We start from the raw sequence: 23913 nt of genomic DNA on the forward strand, positions 1-23913 counted from the left end.
CTGAAAACCACAATTTGTTAAATCCACTTCTTTTAACAGCATTTTCCTTATTTGTCATATAGTTCAAGTTTCAACAGTAGCTTTGCCTTAGTTGGAGTTTAGCAAAAACAAGCTTTTCCTGCTATTGACAGGTGTTTTCTTTGCAGTTAATGGTTTTTTTCTAACATCTAACAGTTATGGTTACATTTCTTAAGCTGTGCTGTTTGCAATCACCCCTTAATGGAATTTTTCACACTCTTTTCTTATGCTTTATATACACAGTTAGCCTGACCAAAGTTTTAGGCCTACTTGGGAAGTTTAGGCCTACTTGGGTCCACTGAATTTTTCCTCCACACCAGGCATCAGGCCTCGCTGGGCTCCTTGACTCACCTCAAGGGACTTTGTCAGTGGGGCTCAGGATTCCAAGTTCCTAAGTCTCTTTCGAAAACAGGATTCATGTTCCTAAGACACTTCAGTCCAGATCCATGGCAGTTAGGCGCCTAAATATTTTTGAGAATCTGGGCCTTTGGTGCCTTTGAAAATATGACAACCTGCACCACTCTTAATTATAGGAGCTCTTGGTTCAAAAAAGAGCTAGATAAATTCATGGAGGATAGGTCCATCAGCGGCTATTAGCAAAGATGGTCAGGGTGCAATTCCATGCTCGGAGCGCCCCTAAACCTCTGACTGCCAGAAGCCAAGAGAGGAAGATGGGGTGGATCATGCCAAATTGCCCTGCTCTATGCACTCTCCCTGAAGCTCTGGCCACTGTCAGAGACAGGATACCGGGTAAGATGGACCATGATCTGAGGTGCGTGGCAGCTCTTACAGTCTTCTGACCAGCCTTCCCCTGTAGATTGAGATTCTAGCCCAGATTTTCAAAAGTGGCCTGAGATACGGGGGGTGCCCCAGACTTCAGGTTCTCAACCTGACACGCCAGCTACGGGCTGGATGTTCAGAACATACTGAACCGCCCATGCTCCGGAAATCAGGTCCCAGGCAACTGTCTCCTTCAAAGCATCCCACCTTCAAGGACCCCAAATCACTAGACACCTCTGAAACACTTGACTAGCCTTTCTATTTAATGCTTGAGGGTGTTAGATGTGAAACCGAGAAGGAGCTTTTAAAAAATGTCAGGCCTGATTTTCATTGATATCAAGGACAGTTTGCACTGCGTAAAGGGGCCTGCAAGTAAGAGTGAATTCTGTCTACCCTTGTTTGGATGTCTTCCACACTGTCAGAGACTTAACATCGATGCAAATCAAGGCCCATGAATTTTTGTCTTGAGATACCCTGGTGATTGGCTCTGTGAGGTCTGTGCTGAGATCTTGCATTTTCCTTTTTTTTTTGCTGCTTTCTTAAAGATTTAATAAAAAGAAATTAAAAAATGAGACTCCTGAAGCAGGGCTGAGATGTTATCGAGCGCAGGCTCATATGCACATTCGGTATCGGCTGCCTCATCTCCTTGCAGGGCTTTTGTGGCCAACAGCTCCCCCTGCAGATTCATTGTGCTCCTCTGCCCCAGGCTCCTCCAGGCCAGGAAGAAGACAGCTGCAGGTACCTGTGAGCCCTGTACTATAAAAAAGATGTCAAGCAGCTGACTGGAATCTAAAGAAGGGCAGCCAGATGGATGAAAAGAGGCTTGGGGAACCCAACCCCCCACAGCCAGATGGAGAGAGGCAGTAGGATAGTGTGGTTAGAAACGCTACTGAAAAACCCAGCGAGAATCTAGCATGGTGTTTGCAAACCGTCACTCTCCTCACGTGTTACTATAGTTCTTCCTCCTGCCCTATGCCTGTCTTGTTTACAGAGTCTGTAAGCTCCTCAGGGCAGCGACTACAATAACAATACTGAGCTCTTTCATCAGTAGATCCCAAAGTACTTTACAAAGCAGTGACCCTCAGCGGCCACGAACTTCCAGCTGATCCACCTTCATTGTGTCTTTTCTCCCACAGAGGAAGAGCAAGCTGCATTACCACATTGCCGTCATCATAAACTACCTAGGACACTGTGTCTCGCTAGGAGCCCTGCTCCTTGCCTTTGTCCTCTTCATGCGATTGAGGTAAGAGACCCAAGAAGCCCAGGGCTGGTGTCTGAGTGGCATCCAGGCTTTGTTCTCCTCCTTTCTCCTGCCAGTGAGCAGCCAGAGACAGGTTCTCTTGTGCGGCTCGCTGGGATTGAGACAGAAGAACTAGACTTGGTCAGAAAATAGGGAAGAAACATTTTTGTTTCCATCTACACTTTCCATGGAAAATTTCAGTATTTCAGCAGAAATTTGAATACCAACAAATTTCGACCAAAAACCTCAATATTTTGATTTGGAAATGCCTCACGGGCATTGTAGTTCTGGCCTTCATGCCTCCATTCTCTTCTGTAGGCCAGGCTGTCTGGTTGGACTACATCTCCCAAGATGAACCACAGCCTTGGGGATGAAGGGTGATGCATTATGGGAGTCCATCCCAAGGTGCATCGTAGGAGATGTAGAGCAGCTGGGGAGCCTGGCCCACGGAGGACAATGGGGACATTAGACACCTGAACTACGGCTCCCATGAGGCATTGCTGCAGCAAATCCAAACTGAAATGTTTCAGGTTTTGTCTGAAATATTTTGATTTGGGTACATTTCATTTTTCAACAACAAAATTTCCAAGGAAAGCAGGCATTTTTCACACAAAAAATTGTTTAGTTAAAATCCAATTTTCTGACACAAAAACAGTTTAGACAGGAAATTTCCAAGCAGTTCTAGGAAGCACTGTTTTGAGCCCCTGCCCGCACTTCCCATCTTGTCCATATTCCCCAACAGTCAATCCACACAGACCTATAACTCAGAGAGCTTGGGGAATGGATCGCGACCTCTGTGCCTGAAGAGCGAACTGCTTGTGTCTTTTTTCGCTCCATTGAGTTGGTGGACAATTTTTCAACAAAACAATTTTTGTTGGAAAATTCCGATTCTTTGAAACCCAAACTGTTAGCGGGAAAGAGTCTGATTTGACAAAGTTCCCATTTCAAAACTTTTCTAAAAAAAAAAAATCACATTTGTCAAAACGTCCCATTACAACATTTTCTAAATGAAAAGTTCCAGGTTGAAAATGACTTTTCATTTCAAAATTTAAGCTCATTTATTGTACAAATAAATAAATAAACAAGGTTGAAATGTTCTAAAATGATTAAAATGAAATATTTTGATTGATACACACACACACCAACTGAAATTTTCTTTTAGAGTTTCAGTTGGTGGAAAATTTGGAATTTTTGACTTTTTGTCCCAAATTGGGAAAGTTTTTCAAAATTGCAAAATGTTCATGGGACAGGAGAGCCGTTTCCTGCCCAGTTCCACCCCTGAGCTGGGTAAGCGGGTTCTGACAGGCACTGGGCTGGACTTCGATGCAGGTGCTCAGCTTGGGAGACATTCTGTGCGGCACAGGGCAGGACAGCTCAGGGACCTGAGTACAGGAGCTTTTACTCGTCAGAGCCAGGCCAGCAAACACAGCCTGATTCAAGCCAATGGGCGTTACTTGTACCTGCAGTAAGAGACTAAGGCCCTGGGCTGGTATCAACTGAAAGTGATGGTGGCTAGGTGGCCTGCGTGAAATGAGTTGGGTGCGGAGAGGGAAGGAGGCAGGCCCCCATACCACAGAAACAACCGCCGGCATGAACCAAGAACCAGGAGGGTTTACTAAGGGGACTTGGCTGGCACGTTGTCCTGGCTCACACACACACACACACTCACAGACACACGAACAGGGGTCTTGCAGACACAGAGCTAGAGGATTTGCTAAGGAGATTTGGCCAGCATGTCCTGGCTCTCACACACAAACACAAACACACATACAGGGCACTGTGGAGAGGCACCACTAAATCCCCTCTCTACAGGGACTTAGGGTACCTCTACACAACAATTAAACACCCACAGATGGCCCGGGTCAGCTGATTCAGGCTTGCAGGGCTCAGGCTGTGGGGCTGTAAAACTGTGGTGTAGACATTCGGGCTCGAGCTGGAGCCTGGGCTCTGGGACCCCCTTAAGTCCCTTGTAGGTCACCAGTTTGACTCCAGCCCAGCTCAGTGGGGATAAAGAGCTGCTCCCACCTAGTAGAAGGTTGAGATGAGTGTCACAGTGTTTGGGGTGAAAAGAAAAGGAGTACTTGTGGCACCTTAGAGACTAACCAATTTATTTGAGCATGAGCTTTGATATCCAGATGGGGGAGGGGTTGTGTCACCCTTTTAGATACAGAGTATAACCCCTAGTGTGTTGGGGTTCACTGAATTGGTCAGGCCAGCTGAAACTCATCATCTGCCACCAGTGAGCCCCTTGTCCTCTGGCAGTGGGGTGCTCTTAGGGTCACAATGAGTTAGGTGGGCCTCAGCTCCAGCTCCCTCATCACAAACTCACCCCCGTGCTTTGCACTGATTGGCCAGCTCCACAGGTGGACATCAGGGAGGCGGGGAAAAGATTGGATAGGGCAGAGGATGGTACTGCTTTGACTCCAAACCGCAAAGGTGTCCTAACAGCCCCTTCCCTTCCCCTCTTGTGTGCTCAGGAGCATCAGGTGCCTGCGGAACATCATCCACTGGAACCTGATCACAGCCTTCATCTTACGAAATGCCACCTGGTTTGTGGTGCAGCTCACCATGAACCCGACCGTGCATGAAAGCAACGTGGTGAGTCCAGCAGCAGCCAGTGTGGGTGGCTACACACCCAGTGTGCCGGGCATTTCCCAGCTCAAGTCACAATCGCAGTGACGCTGCAGCGGCACGAGATAGTCAAGTGGCCCCAGGGGAGGGTGGGCAGCCTCCACTGAAGCTCCCGGCCCCACATCTTTGCTGCTATTTTTAGACATGTTCTCTAGATTAAAGCTAGTGCTGGTATGGTCACCCGGGCTGCAGTCACACACCCGAGGTGCAGTGGAAACATACCCTAAGGGCGCTGGGCACTGCCTTGGGTGCCATGTTGCACACCCAGCATACCAGGCACTGCCCAGGGTGTAATGTTGCATTCCTGGCGTCTCGGGCACTGCTGCCTTGGGTGCCACGTTGCACTCCTGGTGTGTCGGGCATGGCTTTGGGTGCCATGTTGCACACCCAGTGTGATGGGCACTGCCCAGAGTGTCTTGTTGCACACCCAGCATACCGGACACTGCCCAGGGTGCCATGTTGCACACCCAGCCTGCCAGGCCCTGCCCAGGGTGGTGTGTGATACCCAGTGTGCTAAGTTGAGGTTAGCCATACGGGGTGGTGCTGCCCATGTTGCGTAGCACGGCGCATGAGCGAGGTGCTGCCCAGCCCGGTTGGGCTGTGGGCCCTGGAGCCGAGAGCTGTCAGAGTGACAAGTAGGTGCCGTTGCAGTCAGAGCTGCACTAACCAAAGAGGCAGGTGGTGCCAGCCCTGGCCTGTGTCTGCTGTGTGGTTGCACGTGTGAGTTAATCCCCTGGAGCAGCCTGGCTCCGGGATGTGATTAAACTGGCGCTTGGCCTCTGGGAGACGTCCCGGCCCCGAGGCCCCACGGGGTCATCAGAACCTCAGCAAGTTAGTGCGGAGGGGAGGAGACATGTGCCCCTGACCGTTGCCCGGAGAGGCTGGCAGGGGCACCAGAGTCAGTCTATAGCCTAGACCAAGTGCTACTCACCCCCAGCCCATAGATCTGCTTCTGAGCCCCCAGGGCCCCTCCACCTGCCCCCCACCCCCACGGACCTGGCTAGTTTTCTGCAGGCGGATTTGCAGTTCCTTGGGTTCAAACCCTTCAGGCTGCCCTGGCTGGCCCAGCTGGACACCCAGCAGGGTCCCCCAGGACTGCAGGCCAAGGTGTAACTATCACCAGCTCCCACCAGCACCCACGGTGAGAAGCCACCTTGCAAACGGATACAGAGTGGATCCCTTAGCACTCCAGTGCTTTGCTTCTTGCGGCAGCGCCGGATTCTTCACAGCCGGCAAAGAGCTGAGAATGCGGGTAGGTGCTGGGCAATCTCCCCTGCCCTCCACTCTGCTGATACACCTCATGCCTGATCCACAGCCCCTTGCTATTCTAACCCTGGGCTGCCCCCCAGCTGTGCCAATGCACCTCTCTCCTGACCCACAGCCCCCTGCTATTCCAGCCCTGGGCTCCTGACACAGCGTTCTGCCAATGCATCTCATGCCTGACTCACAGCCCCCCAGTCCCCAGCACCCCGAATCTGTGCCCATGCCAAGATTGAGGTGCATTGGCAAAGCCTTGCAGGGCGAGGATACACAGGCCCTTCCCACACTGTTAGGCCTGGCTCTGCCCAGTGCTTTTAGCTCCTTCCATTCCCGGAGCAGGAAATTCACCCCCATGATATGGTTCACAAAAGGTGGGGGTCCGTGTCCATGACCCTTAGCACCCAGCTCCTTTTCTCCCCCATCCTCCGGCATCACCGCGCAGCGTTCCCCAGCACAGGCCTTGCTGCACAATAGTCCAGGTCTAACGCCACGGGAGGGGGAGGTGAAGAGGGGAGAGGCGAGCGGGTACAGGACATGTAGAGTCAGATGGGAAGGCTGGGAGGGAGTTCGGGACAGTCTGAAAGCTGAGGCTGGAGTTTCCGTACTGCAGAGGCGGAAGAAGCAAATTTGGCCCAAACATAATTGGCCAGGGGTCAAACTCTGCCCTACACAAACCCCACTGACTCTGCTCCGGGAGTAAGTCAGGCCAGAATTCGTCCCTTGTGAGTGGCAGCCCGTGGCTGTGAGTCTCAGCTCCCAGGCCGACAGAGTCACGTTTGTGGGGCTGGATCTCAGGCTCCAGAACCCTCCTTCCTGCCTAAGCTTCAGAGCCTGAGCTCCAGCCCGAGCTGCGCTGTCTCCACAGCTGCTCACTGCCGGGGGCGGCGTAGACGGCGCTGGGCGCTGCTGGCGTTACCCAGCGCTGCAGGGCCATGCGCACGGCACCGGGCCCAGGCAATCAGGGAAGGGAAGCTGGTGGCCAGCAGGCCACCTGGCAAGAGAAGCGGGGACAAGATAGGCCAGTGGCAGGGAGGCAGGTGTACTGTGCCAACGCCTCCTGCTAATCCCCCTCCCCTGTGCGGAGCACGCTCCATCCCACAATCCCAGCACCGGCTCCTGCTCCAGCCCTGCTGACTTGACCGTCGACCCAGGGTCTGCTCTGTAGCATTCCAGAGGGCTTGCTAGTTTTTATAGCCAATGTCACTTGGGGGCTTTGGCGGCTAAGAGGAAATAGATGGGAGTGGAGGCCTGCTGAAGGGGGGGCCAGGGAGGAAGAAGCGTCCCAGACGGCAGTCTGACAAGATGAGGGCTCAGATCCTTGAAGGTATTTAGGCACCCAACTTCCATTGATTTAGGCACTTAAATGCCTTTGAGGATCTGAGCCGAAGTTCACGCGGCTGCACCCAGGGCTGGTGTGTGTCCAGCAGGACCGGCCCCTCTAACCCTCTCCCAGCAACCCTCACTTCCAGGTCAGCCCGGCTCCAGCCTGGCGTTGGGGGCGGTGATTTGAGGGGTTACATGGTCTCTGTGAGGGGAGGGGAAAGCGGGGCATGGAAGCATAGCAGAGGAGAAGAAGCCATGTCCATGCCCAGGCCACCCCTGGAATATGCCTGTGCCAGGGGCCTCTCAGCAGGGAATCGCCCGTGTGAGATGCACTATGCGCAGTCAGCCCTGGGGGTGGGTATCACAATGCAAGCAAGTCACACCTCGCTTTAATTTACTGTATGTGGAAGGCCATAGAACTACCCCGAGAGGCGCAGGGGACTAGCCTCGGACTTACGTGACCTTTGTTCAAATCTGTGTTTCCCACTGAGCGCTTGGGTTAGTTTGTGCCTCAGTTTCCCATGTGCCCCAGAGGGATAATAGCAGCATCCAGCTTCACAGGGGGTGTTGTAAAGATAAACATATGAATGATTGTGAGAAGCTTTGATGCTACAATAATGGGGACTAGATAAGAACTAACGTAGATTCAAGTGATATGGGGTCTCTGCCACTGACCCAGTGGGTCTCCCTGGGCAAGTCACTTTCTCTGTGCGCCTCTGTTTCCCCTCGGTAATATGGAGCTGCTGGGGCTTCCTACCTTTGAGCTCCTGTAGGAAGAGTACTGTCTCTGTTCAGCACCAGATGAATCAAGCAGCCCAGTGGGGAGAAGAAACTCTGAAATGGCTGAGCTGTTTGTTTTATTGCTTCATGGTCTGTTCCTAACGCACACCCTCTCCTGCTTCCTTTGTATCCCTCCCTGCCGTGGCAGGCCTGGTGCCGCCTGGTCACAGCCGCCTACAATTACTTCCATGTCACCAACTTCTTCTGGATGTTCGGCGAGGGCTGCTACCTCCACACGGCCATTGTGCTCACCTACTCCACCGACAAGCTCCGCAAGTGGATGTTCATCTGCATCGGCTGGTGTAAGTCCCATGGAGCACGGGCAAGACTGGGGCATTCACTGCGGTTCTGACTTTCTGTGCAAGCCCTTTGCTGGTTGGGGCCGGCTGGTGAGCAGTGGCCATGGGTGCGAGTTGCACCACCACTATCAGTCTCCAAGTGCATCATTGCGTCCTGCAGGGCAGAGACAGATGGGAGAGAAATCAGTGCAGAAAATTCAGACCTCACAATGTGTGCCCCGGGGTGGGCGCCAGCCCTGCACGCGGGGGATCCGTGCGGACACCGGGGTGGGCGCCAGCCCTGCACGCGGGGGATCCGTGCGGACACCGGGGGTGGGCGCCAGCCCTGCACGCGGGGGATCCGTGCGGACACCGGGGGTGGGCGCCAGCCCTGCACGCGGGGGATCCGTGCGGACACCGGGGGTGGGCGCCAGCCCTGCACACGGGGGATCCGTGCGGACACCGGGGGTGGCCCCAGCCCTGCATGCGGGGGATCCGTGCGGACACGGGGATAGCCCCAGCCCTGCACGCGGGGGATCCGTGCGGACACCGGGGGTGGCCCCAGCCCTGCACGCGGGGGATCCGTGCGGACACCGGGGGTGGCCCCAGCCCTGCACGCGGGGGATCCGTGCGGACACGGGGGTGGGCGCCAGCCCTGCACGCGGGGGATCCGTGCGGACACGGGGGTGGGCGCCAGCGCTGCACGCGGGGGATCCGTGCGGACACAGGGGTGGGCGCCAGCCCTGCACGCGGGGGATCCGTGCGGACACGGGGGTGGCCCCAGCCCTGCACGCGGGGGATCCGTGCGGACACGGGGGTGGGGGCCAGCCCTGCACGCGGGGGATCCGTGCGGACACCGGGGGTGGGGGCCAGCCCTGCACGCGGGGGATCCGTGCGGACACGGGGGTGGGGGCCAGCCCTGCACGCGGGGGATCCGTGCGGACACGGGGGTGGCCCCAGCCCTGCACGCGGGGGATCCGTGCGGACACCGGGGGTGGGCGCCAGCCCTGCACGCGGGGGATCCGTGCGGACACCGGGGGTGGGGGCCAGCCCTGCACGCGGGGGATCCGTGCGGACACCGGGGTGGCCCAAGCCCTGCACGCGGGGGATCCGTGCGGACACAGGGGTGGCCCCAGCCCTGCACGCGGGGGATCCGTGCGCACACAGGGGTGGCCCCAGCCCTGCACGCGGGGGATCCGTGCGGACACCGGGGTGGGCGCCAGCCCTGCACGCGGGGGATCCGTGCGGACACCGGGGTGGGCGCCAACACTGCACGCGGGGGATCCGTGCGGACACGGGGGTGGGGGCCAGCGCTGCACGCAGGGGATCCGTGCGGACACCGGGGGTGGGGGCCAGCCCTGCACGCGGGGGATCCGTGCGGACACCGGGGTGGGGGCCAGCGCTGCACGCGGGGGATCCGTGCGGACACCGGGGGTGGGGGCCAGCCCTGCACGCGGGGGATCCGTGCGGACACCGGGGTGGGGGCAAGCGCTGCACGCGGGGGATCCGTGCGGACACAGGGGTGGGCGCCAGCCCTGCACGCGGGGGGATCCGTGCAGACACAGGGGTGGGCGCCAGCCCTGCACGCGGGGGATCCGTGCGGACACCGGGGTGGGGGCCAGCGCTGCACGCGGGGGATCCGTGCGGACATGGGGGTGGGCGCCAGCGCTGCACGCGGGGGATCCGTTCGGACACGGGGGTGGACGCCAGCCCTGCACGCGGGGGATCCGTGCGGACACGGGGGGTGGGGGCCAGCCCTGCATGCGGGGGATCCGTGCGGACACCGGGATGGCACCAGCCCTGCACGCGGGGGATCCGTGCGGACACGGGGGTGGGGGCCAGCCCTGCACGCGGGGGATCCGTGCGGACACAGGGGTGGCCCCAGCCCTGCACGCGGGGGATCCGTGCGGACACCGGGGTGGGCGCCAACACTGCACGCGGGGGATCCGTGCGGACACGGGGGTGGGCGCCAGCCCTGCACGCGGGGGATCCGTGCGGACACCGGGGGTGGGGGCCAGCCCTGCACGCGGGGGATCCGTGCGGACACCGGGGGTGGGGGCCAGCCCTGCACGCGGGGGATCCGTGCGGACACCGGGGTGGGGGCCAGCGCTGCACGCGGGGGATCCGTGCGGACACAGGGGTGGGCGCCAGCCCTGCACGCGGGGGGATCCGTGCGGACACAGGGGTGGGGGCCAGCCCTGCACGCGGGGGATCCGTGCGGACACCGGGGTGGGGGCCAGCGCTGCACGCGGGGGATCCGTGCGGACACGGGGGTGGGCGCCAGCGCTTCATGAGGGGGATCCGTGCGGACACCGGGGTGGGGGCCAGCCCTGCACGCGGGGGATCCGTGCGGACACCGGGGTGGGGGCCAGCGCTGCACGCGGGGGATCCGTGCGGACACAGGGGTGGGCGCCAGCCCTGCACGCGGGGGATCCGTGCGGACACCGGGATGGCCCCAGCCCTGCACGCGGGGGATCCGTGCGGACACCGGGGTGGGCGCCAACACTGCACGCGGGGGATCCGTGCGGACACGGGGGTGGGCGCCAGCCCTGCACGAGGGGGATCCGTGCGGACACCGGGGGTGGGGGCCAGCGCTGCACACGGGGCATCCGTGCGGACACCGGGGTGGGGGCCAGCGCTGCACGCGGGGGATCCGTGCGGACACCGGGGTGGGGGCCAGCGCTGCACGCGGGGGATCCGTGCGGACACCGGGGTGGCCCAAGCCCTGCACGCGGGGGATCCGTGCGGACACAGGGGTGGCCCCAGCCCTGCACGCGGGGGATCCGTGCGCACACAGGGGTGGCCCCAGCCCTGCACGCGGGGGATCCGTGCGGACACCGGGGTGGGCGCCAGCCCTGCACGCGGGGGATCCGTGCGGACACCGGGGTGGGCGCCAACACTGCACGCGGGGGATCCGTGCGGACACGGGGGTGGGGGCCAGCGCTGCACGCAGGGGATCCGTGCGGACACCGGGGGTGGGGGCCAGCCCTGCACGCGGGGGATCCGTGCGGACACCGGGGTGGGGGCCAGCGCTGCACGCGGGGGATCCGTGCGGACACCGGGGGTGGGGGCCAGCCCTGCACGCGGGGGATCCGTGCGGACACCGGGGTGGGGGCAAGCGCTGCACGCGGGGGATCCGTGCGGACACAGGGGTGGGCGCCAGCCCTGCACGCGGGGGGATCCGTGCAGACACAGGGGTGGGCGCCAGCCCTGCACGCGGGGGATCCGTGCGGACACCGGGGGTGGGGGCCAGCCCTGCACGCGGGGGATCCGTGCGGACACCGGGGTGGGGGCCAGCGCTGCACGCGGGGGATCCGTGCGGACACAGGGGTGGGCGCCAGCCCTGCACGCGGGGGATCCGTGCGGACACCGGGATGGCCCCAGCCCTGCACGCGGGGGATCCGTGCGGACACCGGGGTGGGCGCCAACACTGCACGCGGGGGATCCGTGCGGACACGGGGGTGGGCGCCAGCCCTGCACGAGGGGGATCCGTGCGGACACCGGGGGTGGGCGCCAGCCCTGCACGCGGGGGATCCGTGCGGACACCGGGGTGGGCGCCAACACTGCACGCGGGGGATCCGTGCGGACACGGGGGTGGGGGCCAGCGCTGCACGCGGGGGATCCGTGCGGACACCGGGGGTGGCCCAAGCCCTGCACGCGGGGGATCCGTGCGGACACCGGGGTGGGGGCCAGCGCTGCACGCGGGGGATCCGTGCGGACACCGGGGGTGGGGGCCAGCCCTGCACGCGGGGGATCCGTGCGGACACCGGGGTGGGGGCAAGCGCTGCACGCGGGGGATCCGTGCGGACACAGGGGTGGGCGCCAGCCCTGCACGCGGGGGGATCCGTGCAGACACAGGGGTGGGCGCCAGCCCTGCACGCGGGGGATCCGTGCGGACACCGGGGTGGGGGCCAGCGCTGCACGCGGGGGATCCGTGCGGACATGGGGGTGGGCGCCAGCGCTGCACGCGGGGGATCCGTTCGGACACGGGGGTGGACGCCAGCCCTGCACGCGGGGGATCCGTGCGGACACGGGGGGTGGGGGCCAGCCCTGCATGCGGGGGATCCGTGCGGACACCGGGATGGCACCAGCCCTGCACGCGGGGGATCCGTGTGGACACCGGGGGTGGGGGCCAGCCCTGCACGCGGGGGATCCGTGCGGACACAGGGGTGGGCGCCAGCCCTGCACGCGGGGGATCCGTGCGGACACGGGGGTGGGGGCCAGCCCTGCACGCGGGGGATCCGTGCGGACACAGGGGTGGCCCCAGCCCTGCACGCGGGGGATCCGTGCGGACACCGGGGTGGGCGCCAACACTGCACGCGGGGGATCCGTGCGGACACGGGGGTGGGCGCCAGCCCTGCACGCGGGGGATCCGTGCGGACACCGGGGGTGGGGGCCAGCCCTGCACGCGGGGGATCCGTGCGGACACCGGGGGTGGGGGCCAGCCCTGCACGCGGGGGATCCGTGCGGACACCGGGGTGGGGGCCAGCGCTGCACGCGGGGGATCCGTGCGGACACAGGGGTGGGCGCCAGCCCTGCACGCGGGGGGATCCGTGCGGACACAGGGGTGGGGGCCAGCCCTGCACGCGGGGGATCCGTGCGGACACCGGGGTGGGGGCCAGCGCTGCACGCGGGGGATCCGTGCGGACACGGGGGTGGGCGCCAGCCCTGCACGCGGGGGATCCGTGCGGACACCGGGATGGCCCCAGCCCTGCACGCGGGGGATCCGTGCGGACACCGGGGTGGGCGCCAACACTGCACGCGGGGGATCCGTGCGGACACGGGGGTGGGCGCCAGCCCTGCACGAGGGGGATCCGTGCGGACACCGGGGGTGGGGGCCAGCGCTGCACACGGGGCATCCGTGCGGACACCGGGGTGGGGGCCAGCGCTGCACGCGGGGGATCCGTGCGGACACCGGGGTGGGGGCCAGCGCTGCACGCGGGGGATCCGTGCGGACACCGGGGGTGGGGGCCAGCCCTGCACGCGGGGGATCCGTGCGGACACCGGGGGTGGGGGCCAGCCCTGCACGCGGGGGATCCGTGCGGACACGGGGGTGGGGGCCAGCGCTGCATGCGGGGGATCCGTGTGGACACCGGGGGTGGGGGCCAGCCCTGCACGCGGGGGATCCGTGCGGACACCGGGGTGGGGGCCAGCGCTGCACGCGGGGGATCCGTGCGGACACGGGGGTGGGGGCCAGCCCTGCACGCGGGGGATCCCTGCAGACACCGGGGTGGGGGCCAGCGCTGCACGCGGGGGATCCGTGCGGACACCGGGGGTGGGGGCCAGCCCTGCACGCGGGGGATCCGTGCGGACACCGGGGGTGGGGGCCAGCCCTGCACGCGGGGGATCCGTGCAGACACCGGGGTGGGGGCCAGCGCTGCACGCGGGGGATCCGTGCGGACACGGGGGTGGGGGCCAGCCCTGCACGCGGGGGATCCGTGCGGACACCGGGGTGGGGGCCAGCGCTGCACGTGGGGGATCCGTGCGGACACGGGGGTGGGGGCCAGCCCTGCACGCGGGGGATCCATGCAGAGCAGACAAGCTGCCAGCTTTCCCCCAAAGGGGAATGTAACAGCCCCTCCCATGGTACCTCTTGCCGGTCTTGCCACGATGAGGCTGGATAGATTCTCTCATGGTCGTGAGGCCCCAGCTCTGGTAGGCCCGGCTGCCTTGCCCTACAGCTGAACCACACCTCCTCGTGGCTCCTAGAGCAGCAGGAACTTGGAGCATTTGGAGGCAGCACCCACTGGTGGATCAACCCCGCACTGGACCCAGATTCCCTCAGGGCTTGGCACAAATGATCTTCAATCCCCCGGGGGCAGCCCGCAGTGTGTGCTCAGCCACAGAACATCCTGTGGGCAGCAGAGGGGAGGGCACCGGACCAGGAGGTATTTCTTCCTGCCTAGCCCCTGAGCTTGTAGTGTGGGGCAGAGCTTTCCCGGAATCCGAGCTCCAGGTCTCACTGGGGATATTCAGGGCAATTAGCGTCTATCTGCATTGCACGGGCAGGCAGCGTCCTGCACGAGCATGTACCAAGCTCAGTGCAAAATCCAGGACCGGAGCTGGCCGTAGCAAAGGAGAAACCTTTCCCCAGTCGCGTTGTCTTTTTTTCAAAACTTTCACCTCATTTTTTTCCTCATTCACACTTCCAAAGTGCCTTGGCCACCCCGATATTGGGTTGAAAAACAAGGAGGAGGAGGGGGACAGGTCCTGAAAACATCACCAGCATTTTTCCCCAGTTCCCAGATTTTGAATTTGTAAATTTCATTAGAAACCATCTTCCAACCAGAGCCGACGCTTTGGGGGCAGCGTCTTGCGAGTGCCCCCCAAGTCCTGGTCACAAATCTGGAGTAGATCTTCCCAGGACCTTCATCTGTACTTCTGCCACTCAGACCGATATGTTTCTTTCCTCGCAGGTATCCCTTTTCCCATCATTATTGCCTGGGCCCTGGGAAAGCTGTATTATGACAATGAGAAGTAAGCCTGATTTCTACCACATCTATTAGCATTGGGAAAATATTGATATGGATGCACTGCTCAGGATGGCTGCTGAACAAACAAAGAGGTGGATATGTTCCCACCCTAAAGAGTTCACAGAAGGCCGGCTACATGCAAAGGGTGGGGAAAGACAGACAAGCTCCTTCCTTGGTTTGGTGCACGAGCCCTAGTACTGCTCAGTGACTGGCTGCTGCTGGGCTTTCCCCGTGAAGTGACAAGTGAGGACTGAAGGGGAGACGTTAGCCTGAGCCTGGGATCCTACAAAGTGTTTGCTAAATGGAGCTGGGATTTAATCTGCCAGCAGAGTTATAGATTGACTCCACCTGGGCCACTTTCACAGAGACCTGCTAATGGAGGACTTAGCTGGAACATGATATGTTCTTTGTGTGAACAGTGGCATTAAAATTAGCCCATTTCGGTGCCTGATAACTTGCCTTGTTTTCCAGCTACGGTTTTGCCTCGTGACTCTAAGACCTTTCCCACTCCTGCACGATTTGCACCGGTTGAGATGTGTGGCAAAAGCCAGGGAGACACTCTCAGGACTTGTCCCCATGGGATGTTAGACTTGTATACTTATACTGCTTTGGTTATACCCTTATAACTGCCCGTGTGGATGCTGTAATTCTTGAATACCAGGGTCTCTTCAGTTTAGATTAGACAACTTCCAAAGCAACATAAACTAACCCAGCAAAAGGCCCTCTTAAAGCTTGCCTACACTCTCAGTTTAATTCAGATTAGGGTAAAGTGAGAATTTAAAGTGCATTGCTCTTCCTGACTAACTCCATGTGTACGCCCCCTTCTTCCAGAATAAGCATGCTTGATTCCTCTTTAGTTAAATTAAACTAAACCAGAGCAAGGTCCTTTAATTCCAGAAGAAGCACATCCACACATGTTGCTGATCAGTAATAGCTATTCCAGAATAAATCCAGGTGTAGACAAGCCTCTATTCCAGATTAAGAGTCTCCACACGGGCAGTTATACCCAACTAGTTATTGTGCTTTAAATTCACACCCTACCGTACACCGATATAACTTCCTATGTAAACAAGGCCTTAGGAGGGGCTCTTCCAAGGAAGTTGTGCCTAGATTCAAGGCCCTGATGCTGACCGCCCCATTCGCTTGACTTGCAGATGCTGGTTCGGGAAGCGAGCAGGAGTCTATACCGATTACATCTACCAAGGCCCCATGATCCTGGTGCTCCTGGTAAGAACAGATGTTCTTGCTCACTTGATGAGCTTCAATCTTGTTCTGATTGTGGTGGCCACATTCTCCTAAGCTGCTCCAGCCTCTTGAGCCAGGGAGAGCTGCTCTGCCCATGGGATCGGTGAAGGGGGAACATTTCGTAGGAGATCATCTGCCTCAGCAGACTGAGGTCTTGGAAATAACCACAACCCCGAAATGCCCATCAGTGTTTCACCCCGATGTGCCGAAGCCAGCCAGTCAGGGTGTCTGACACTCAGCTGCTTCTGTGGGGTGCCTTGGGGAAAGCCTGCAGGTCCCATGGCAGCCGTTGTACTGTGATTGCTGGCAGCCCCCTGACAGGGTGACGTGAGGGGAGAGAGCAAAGGATAAAGAAAAAGCAGAGCAGGAATGGAGCTAGCCAGCCAGCATTGCTTTGAGCAAGGAAGGACGGGTTAGAACGTAATGTAACTGCCTGGGTCAGCACTGGACGTCCCATCCAGTGCAGTCGAGCGGCTAACTAGACAAGGCCCTCATTAAACCGTTTGATCCCAACCCCAGCTGCTAAGCCCCCACCCTCCAAAATCTGACTCCCTTGGCTCTCAGCTAATAAACTCTTTAAGCATCTTGGGCTGTCTTCTGTTTGTACAGCTCCTTGCACCCTGATCCTCCAGGTGCTCCCACCATATAAACCATAACAGGTAATCACACTGAAAATCGCTCCCCTTTCCGCACCTGCTTCGGCACCCCCAAGCTATTCTTCACCCCAACTTCCAACTCCCACCTTTTCACCCTGCTGGTAGGAGACCCTACCTGCTTGATTCCTCTCCCAGCCGGAAACCACCCTCCCACTTGTAACCCCGGGTCTGTCCCTCCCATTCCTGCCCCTGAAATTCCAAAACTCCCCCCACCTTGCAGGTTTATCACTGTTCCCCTCTTCTCCCAGCTGCCAAACTCCTTCTTGTGTCTGACTCAGGTCAGCTGTACAATGTAGACAGATCACTGACCACAGTGGACATCTACCAACCATCCCAGATGGGCACCATCCTGAATTCCATGGCAAAGTGGCTTGCCCAGATTAGTAACATTATCTATTTGTTGTATTCTTGTAGCATTTCCAGGCCCAAGGCATGGATCAGAGCCCCATTGGGCTAGGCACAGTACAGACCCAAATGACAGTGTCTGCCCCAAAGAGGATCCCCCAAGGATAACGTTGCAAGACAACAGGTGTCTGCGACAGACAGGGGAATACAAGACAACCCTGGTCGGCAGAACAGAGAGCGGGTGGTATCAGCACACCCGCTGCCTAACTGGCGCCTAGTTTTTTTCAGGCTCACGGCAAAGGGGAGTTGTGAGGAGGACAAGAAGGTGGTTTTGTTGATGTTTATGGGGAGCATGAGGGGCCGCACTGGAGAAGGCACGAAGGTGCTTGTTAGAAAGTGGCACAAACAGGCACCGGAGGCTGGCGTCTCTGGCCAAGCAGAGTGGGGCGTCAGCATCTGGGTAGCGAACGAGAGCTGAGGCGGGAATAGGCCGTGAAAGCAAAGACGAGTAGTTTGTGTTTCATGCAGCGGAGAAGGGCAGGCCAGTGGAGGGGCCCCAGGGCAGAGTGCTGGGAATCAGCAACTGAGACAGCACTCTGGTCACTGGCGAGCCCACTCGGGCCTGAATGAGGAGATCAGATCAGATTGGGGGGGAAGCGAATGAGCCCATTAACGAGGAGGCTGGGTAGAAGATCATAGGGAGGTCATGTTGGGGGAAGGAGCAGAGGAGAGAGAAAGGCTAGTAGGTCTGACAAGAAGGAGGAGACACCTCTGCTCCGCCCACCTTCGGAGAAGGGGCAGTAAAACTGGGGGGTACTGTAAATCCAGCCACTGCACTAGTATGTCGAAGGTGGTGGAGTGAAACACTGCCCAGTGGTATAGGTCTGTGCCAAGCAGACGGTGCGCCGTCCCACCCCGTCTCAGAGGGGTTGTGGTGACATGCCAGGGAGATGCTGTTTGAATGGACTGATCCTGTAGGGGATGCCAAAATATTCCCCGTGCCTGGGAAGTTCCTTTTTCACCTTTAAAATGGTCACAAAAGGAGCATCCGTTCCACCTCATCTTTGCTAAACAGCTCAAACAGCACGCGTCAGACCAGCCCTGGCTTCTCAAGGCCTGTTGGTATCTGAGTGCGTTTGGCGAGGAAATGAATCGGGACTCACTAGACGGGATTCATAGAATCATAGAATTTCAGGGTTGGAAGGGAGCTCAGGAGGTCATCTAGTCCAACCCCCTGCTCAAAGCAGGACCGATCCCCAACTAAATCATCCCAGCCAGGGCTTTGTCAAGCCTGACCTTAAAAACTTCTAAGAAAGGAGATTCCACCACCTCCCTAGGTAACCCATTCCACCCTCCTAGGAAAAAAGTTTTTCCTAATATGCAACCTAAACCTCCCCCACTGCAGTTTGAGACCATTACTCCTCATTCTGTCATCTGCTACCACTGAGAACAGCCAAGCTCCATCCTCTCTGGAACCCCCTTGCAGGTAGTTGAAAGCAGCTCTCAAATCCCCCCTCATTCTTCTCTTCTGCAGACTAAACAATCCCAGTTCCCTCAGCCTCTCCTCATAAGTCATGTGTTCCAGTCCCCTAATCATTTTTGTTGCCCTCCACTGGACGTTTTCCAATTTTTCCACATCCTTCTTGTAGTGTGGGGCCCAAAACTGGACACAGTACTCCAGAGGAGGCCTCACCAATGTTGAATAGAGGGGAATGATCACGTCCCTCAATCTGCTGGCAATGCCCCTACTTATACAGCCCAAAATGCCCTGTCTTTGCAAGGTGTTTGTGATGCCAACCTGGTCATTGCCCAGCTGACCGACCCTTGTAAACAGAATCATAGAATCATAGAATCATAGAATATAAGGGTTGGAAGGGACCCCAGAAGGTCATCTAGTCCAACCCCCTGCTCGAAGCAGGACCAAATCCCAGTTAAATCATCCCAGCCAGGGCTTTGTCAAGCCTGACCTTAAAAACCTCTAAGGAAGGAGATTCTACCACCTCCCTAGGTAACGCATTCCAGTGTTTCACCACCCTCTTAGTGAAAAAGTTTTTCCTAATATCCAATCTAAACCTCCCCCACAGAAGATGTGAAGGAGTGTGACACACTGGGACTTGGTTTTGCAGTGGGACTTGGGATGTGTTGGCAGGAGGGGAAAAGCCATGTGAAAGGCCCCCCGTGGCTATTCCTCCCTTCCTGCCGATCAGTAATAATACCCAGGGCTTTTAATCACCGGTATCAACTGGCCTCCCCTCGATTCCTCTGTATAATTGGGCCTGGCTTCTCATTTCCAAGCCCTTTAGGTAGCCAGACTGTTTTTAATCTGTGTCAGTTTTGCTTGGCCCTGTCTGCAGCTCCCCCCATGACCTCATTAATGGAACAGCAATTAGGGAAGCTGCCAGGCAATGGATTGATTGCCTCCAGGACTCACAGAAGCTTATTCACCTTTCTCTTTCTTTTCCTTCTTTTTCTTTCTTCCGCCCCTTTCTCCACCCCTCTGTCTTTTAACCCTTCCCTTCCAGCTCTCCATCTCCATCTCCCACCACTTCTCTTCTCCCCTGGAACAAAGTCCAGATCTGACACTGAAGTTGACCCCCGAATGTCTTGCTAATAAAGTGCTTTGAAGATGCTAAATGAAACTGCCCCCTTCCCCGAGTGCCATCCAGCCTATGTGTTGAACGAGGCGGGGGCCTGTGGAAATCATGGAAGTCATTAAAGACTCCATCAGAATTAGAGCAGGATTGACATTTTTTTCATCAAAGCTTTTTTTCCAGCAAAAAATGTTTTTTTTTAAATAAAAATTACATTGTTATTTTTGAGGTTTTTAGATGAAACCCCCCCCCCCCCAATTTTACAATATTGAAATGACTCCATGAATTTCCCAAAACATGGAGGGAGAAAGGGTTTATAAGTGTGTGTAATAAAGCCCAAGTGAGACTGCAAGACTGGAGCAACTCAGTGATGCCACATCACATGGGCCCCATTTAAGATCAGAAAGATCGTTTTCCTGCAAACACCCACTGGGATCTAAGAGTCGAGCTGGGTCTTTTCCTTCTCCTTCAGCATCCCCAGGAATAAATGAGGCCCTCGGTTGTATGTCAACTGAATTGTTGGCTAAGTTCTAGTCTTATACACTTGGCCAGCCCTAGGGGCTTGAGTGAGTTTCATAGGATCATAGAAGATTAGGGTTAGAAGAGACCTCAGGAGGTCATCTTGTCCAACCCCCTGCTCAAAGCAGGACCAATCCCCAAGTAAATCATCCCAGCCAGGGCTTTGTCAAGCCGGGCCTTAAAAAGCTCGAAGGATGGAGCTTCCACCAGCACAGGAGAGGCTGACTGGAACTTAGTCCTGTCGCTGAGGCACAGGAAGGAATTGATTGTAGCTCACTTGCCCAGAGCTCTGCTGGCTCTACCAGGTTCCTAGCAGCGACAAGCTGATGGTCCCCCCAGTGCAAGGGAGATCACTATGGAGGTAGTGTAGCTAGCCCTATACCATCACCCCAAGGTAGGGTGCATGACTCAGGGGACATGCTGTGCTCCAGCCATCCCCAGAAACCCAACAGCCCCTTGAGGGTCATTAGCAGCCAGCAGACAACAGAGACGCTCTGAGGATGCTCATAACTTGCACCACAGGCTAAACCAGCTCCCAGCAGCCCTGGGGATCTGAGGAGTGGGAGCAGAGCATGCACCAGCTTTTCCACCTTCCCCACGGCATGCCGCACTTAGTCCGGCTTGGCTCCTGGGGCACGTTATGCTTGCTTATGCCAGACTTGAGCCTGGTCCTTTGAGATCAGCCCTGCTGTCTTGAGATGAATTCTGGGCACCCAGCTGGCATAGGGCAGGTGGCCTGGCTCTCAGAGGGTCTGCTCCCCTCTAGGGCCTGGTTCCCCCTGCCATGCAGCAGCATCTACTCCTCTGTGCAGCGAGTGAGTCTGATGCCTGCCTTATGCCAGGGCAATCACTGACACACAGCTCAAGGCAGAGGGGGATCTGGATGGCTGGGCAGCGGAGCCTGTCTGCTCAGAACTGGCCCACGGGGAGAGAGCACTCGTCTCCCACCAGCATATGGTAAAGAGGCCTTTTCATCCCCTGCCTGCCACAGAGGCAGAGCGGCACAGCCGGGCAAGGCTGGCTCAAATCGACGCCTCCCTGGCACCACAGCTTTCTCTGCAAGTTTCTGCCCCTGGGGAATGGTTTTCCCCCCGGATGTGATGGCACTGAGCAGCCATCAGGGTAACTGCATTCTCCAGCCAGGTCCTGTCGCTACCCCGGGAGCAGGAACAGAGAAGTGGGGGGGAGGGGGGCTGTGCTTTTTCCCACCATCAGAAGAGAAACAGCATTAAGGTTTGAGCTTCGTCTGGTGACCAAACCCCAAGAGACAGGAGCTTGGCTGCATCTCTAACTGGAGGGGCTCTGTCACAGAAGATTTATAGAGGGGCTATTTGATTCCCTGTTCTAGTCTGACCTCCTGTATATCACAAGCCCTTAAAGTTCACCCAGTGATGCCTGCATTGAGCCCAGCAACTGGTGTTGGACTAAAGCATTAGCCATCCACCTCTCCTGGCAGCCAGCCTTGGCTCTCTGGACACATGCCTGGGCCTGACCTGCAGCCAGATCCAAGCAACCTTCTTTCTCCACGGTCAAGGAGGCAGCCAAGCTGCGCAGCCCCACGCAGGAAAAACCGCTCGGCCGGAGATGCCTCACAGACTGACCAAGAGGCCCCAGAAACACTCAGGAAGCCTGAGGGGCAAAGCATTTGAGTGACAGACGTAGCCATGGCTGGAGGGGACAGGTGCGGAGAGGAACCAGCCAGGGACTCCAGCTGTTCAGAGTAGAAGCAGCCAAAGCAGGAACTTTGGGACATTCAGAGAACTTTCCATTGCCCCTGCCCTGTCCCCCTCCTCCCCTTCCCTTCCTGTTCAGCTGATCCACTCCGAACTAACCCCCCACAAAAATAATGGCACTAACATGCCACTTGCTGCCATCCCACAGCTAGTGTGTTTCTACCCCCGCCCCGGGTCTAGCTGCTCTGTTTCAATTGTGAGCAATTTGGGGCAGGGACCAGCAACTATCCCGTGTCTGTACCGCACCTAGCACAGTGGGGCCCCATTCTTAGGCATGACCATAAGAAATGCAATAAATAATATATGTTATTAGACTAGCCACTGGAGGAGAATTTGATGCGCGCTTGGCCAGTGGGTTGCAAACTACTGCTAGCCTACAGGAGAACAGTGGCGAGCAGGAGTCCAGACTCTGGGTGGGGAGTATGGCCTAATGGTTGGTGCCGATTAGTGACAGACTATCATAGAATCATAGAATATAAGGGTTGGAAGGGACCCCAGAAGGTCATCTAGTCCAACCCCCTGCTCGAAGCAGGACCAATTCCCAGTTAAATCATCCCAGCCAGGGCTTTGTCAAGCCTGACCTTAAAAACCTCTAAGGAAGGAGATTCTACCACCTCCCTAGGTAACGCATTCCAGTGTTTCACCACCCTCTTAATGAAAAAGTTTTTCCTAATATCCAATCTAAACCTCCCCCACTGCAGCTTGAGACCATTACTCCTCGTTCTGTCATCTGATACCATTGAGAACAGTCTAGAGCCATCCTCTTTGGAACCCCCTTTCAGGTAGTTGAAAGCAGCTATCAAATCCCCCCTCATTCTTCTCTTCTGCAGGCTAAACAATCCCAGCTCCCTCAGCCTCTCCTCATAACTCATGTGTTCCAGACCCCTAATCATTTTTGTTGCCCTTCGCTGGACTCTCTCCAATTTATCCACATCCTTCTTGAAGTGTGGGGCCCAAAACTGGACACAGTACTCCAGATGAGGCCTCACCAATGTCGAATAGAGGGGAACGATCACGTCCCTCGATCTGCTCGCTATGCCCCTACTTATACATCCCAAAATGCCATTGGCCTTCTTGGCAACAAGGGCACACTGCTGACTCATATCCAGCTTCTCGTCCACTGTCACCCCTAGGTCCTTTTCTGCAGAACTGCTGCCTAGCCATTCGGTCCCTAGTCTGTAGCTGTGCATTGGGTTCTTCCGTCCTAAGTGCAGGACCCTGCACTTATCCTTATTGAACCTCATCAGATTTCTTTTCGCCCAATCCTCCAATTTGTCTAGGTCCTTCTGTATCCTATCCCTCCCCTCCAGCGTATCTACCACTCCTCCCAGTTTAGTATCATCCACAAATTTGCTGAGAGTGCAATCCACACCATCCTCCAGATCATTTATGAAGATATTGAACAAAACCGGCCCCAGGACCGACCCTTGGGGCACTCCACTTGATACCGGCTGCCAACTAGACATGGAGCCATTGATAACTACCCGTTGAGCCCGACAATCTAGCCAGCTTTCTACCCACCTTGTAGTGCATTCATCCAGCCCATACTTCCTTAACTTGCTGACAAGAATACTGTGGGAGACCGTGTCAAAAGCTTTGCTAAAGTCAAGAAACAATACATCCACTGCTTTCCCTTCATCCACAGAACCAGTAATCTCATCATAGAAGGCGATTAGATTAGTCAGGCATGACCTTCCCTTGGTGAATCCATGCTGGCTGTTCCTGATCACTTTCCTCTCATGCAAGTGCTTCAGGATTGATTCTTTGAGGACCTGCTCCATGATTTTTCCAGGGACTGAAGTGAGGCTGACTGGCCTGTAGTTCCCAGGATCCTCCTTCTTCCCTTTTTTAAAGATTGGCACTACATTAGCCTTTTTCCAGTCATCCGGGACTTCCCCGGTTCGCCACGAGTTTTCAAAGATAATGGCCAATGGCTCTGCAATCACAGCCGCCAGTTCCTTCAGCACTCTCGGATGCAACTCGTCCGGCCCCATGGACTTGTGCACGTCCAGCTTTTCTAAATAGTCCCTAACCACCTCTA

At 57.5% G+C, this 23913-nt stretch overlaps 1 protein-coding gene across 3 annotated transcripts in view; it reads left to right on the forward strand.

Annotated features, from left to right (window-relative positions):
• The window catches only part of LOC125626773 (corticotropin-releasing factor receptor 1), a 135346-nt gene that overhangs the window by 88059 nt on the left and 23374 nt on the right, over positions 1-23913 (forward strand). For 2 of the 3 annotated variants that reach the window (XM_048830185.2, XM_048830184.2), the window contains 5 exons: positions 1935-2041; positions 4516-4636; positions 8181-8334; positions 14727-14787; positions 15938-16010. In XM_048830185.2, coding sequence (XP_048686142.1) covers positions 1935-2041; positions 4516-4636; positions 8181-8334; positions 14727-14787; positions 15938-16010 — 516 coding nt within the window. The remainder of the gene's footprint in view (positions 1-1934; positions 2042-4515; positions 4637-8180; positions 8335-14726; positions 14788-15937; positions 16011-23913) is intronic. The other variant, XM_048830186.2, reaches the window with a different exon arrangement.

This window comes from Caretta caretta, chromosome 27, assembly GCF_965140235.1.
Source record: "Caretta caretta isolate rCarCar2 chromosome 27, rCarCar1.hap1, whole genome shotgun sequence".
Taxonomy (NCBI): Eukaryota; Metazoa; Chordata; order Testudines; family Cheloniidae; genus Caretta; species Caretta caretta.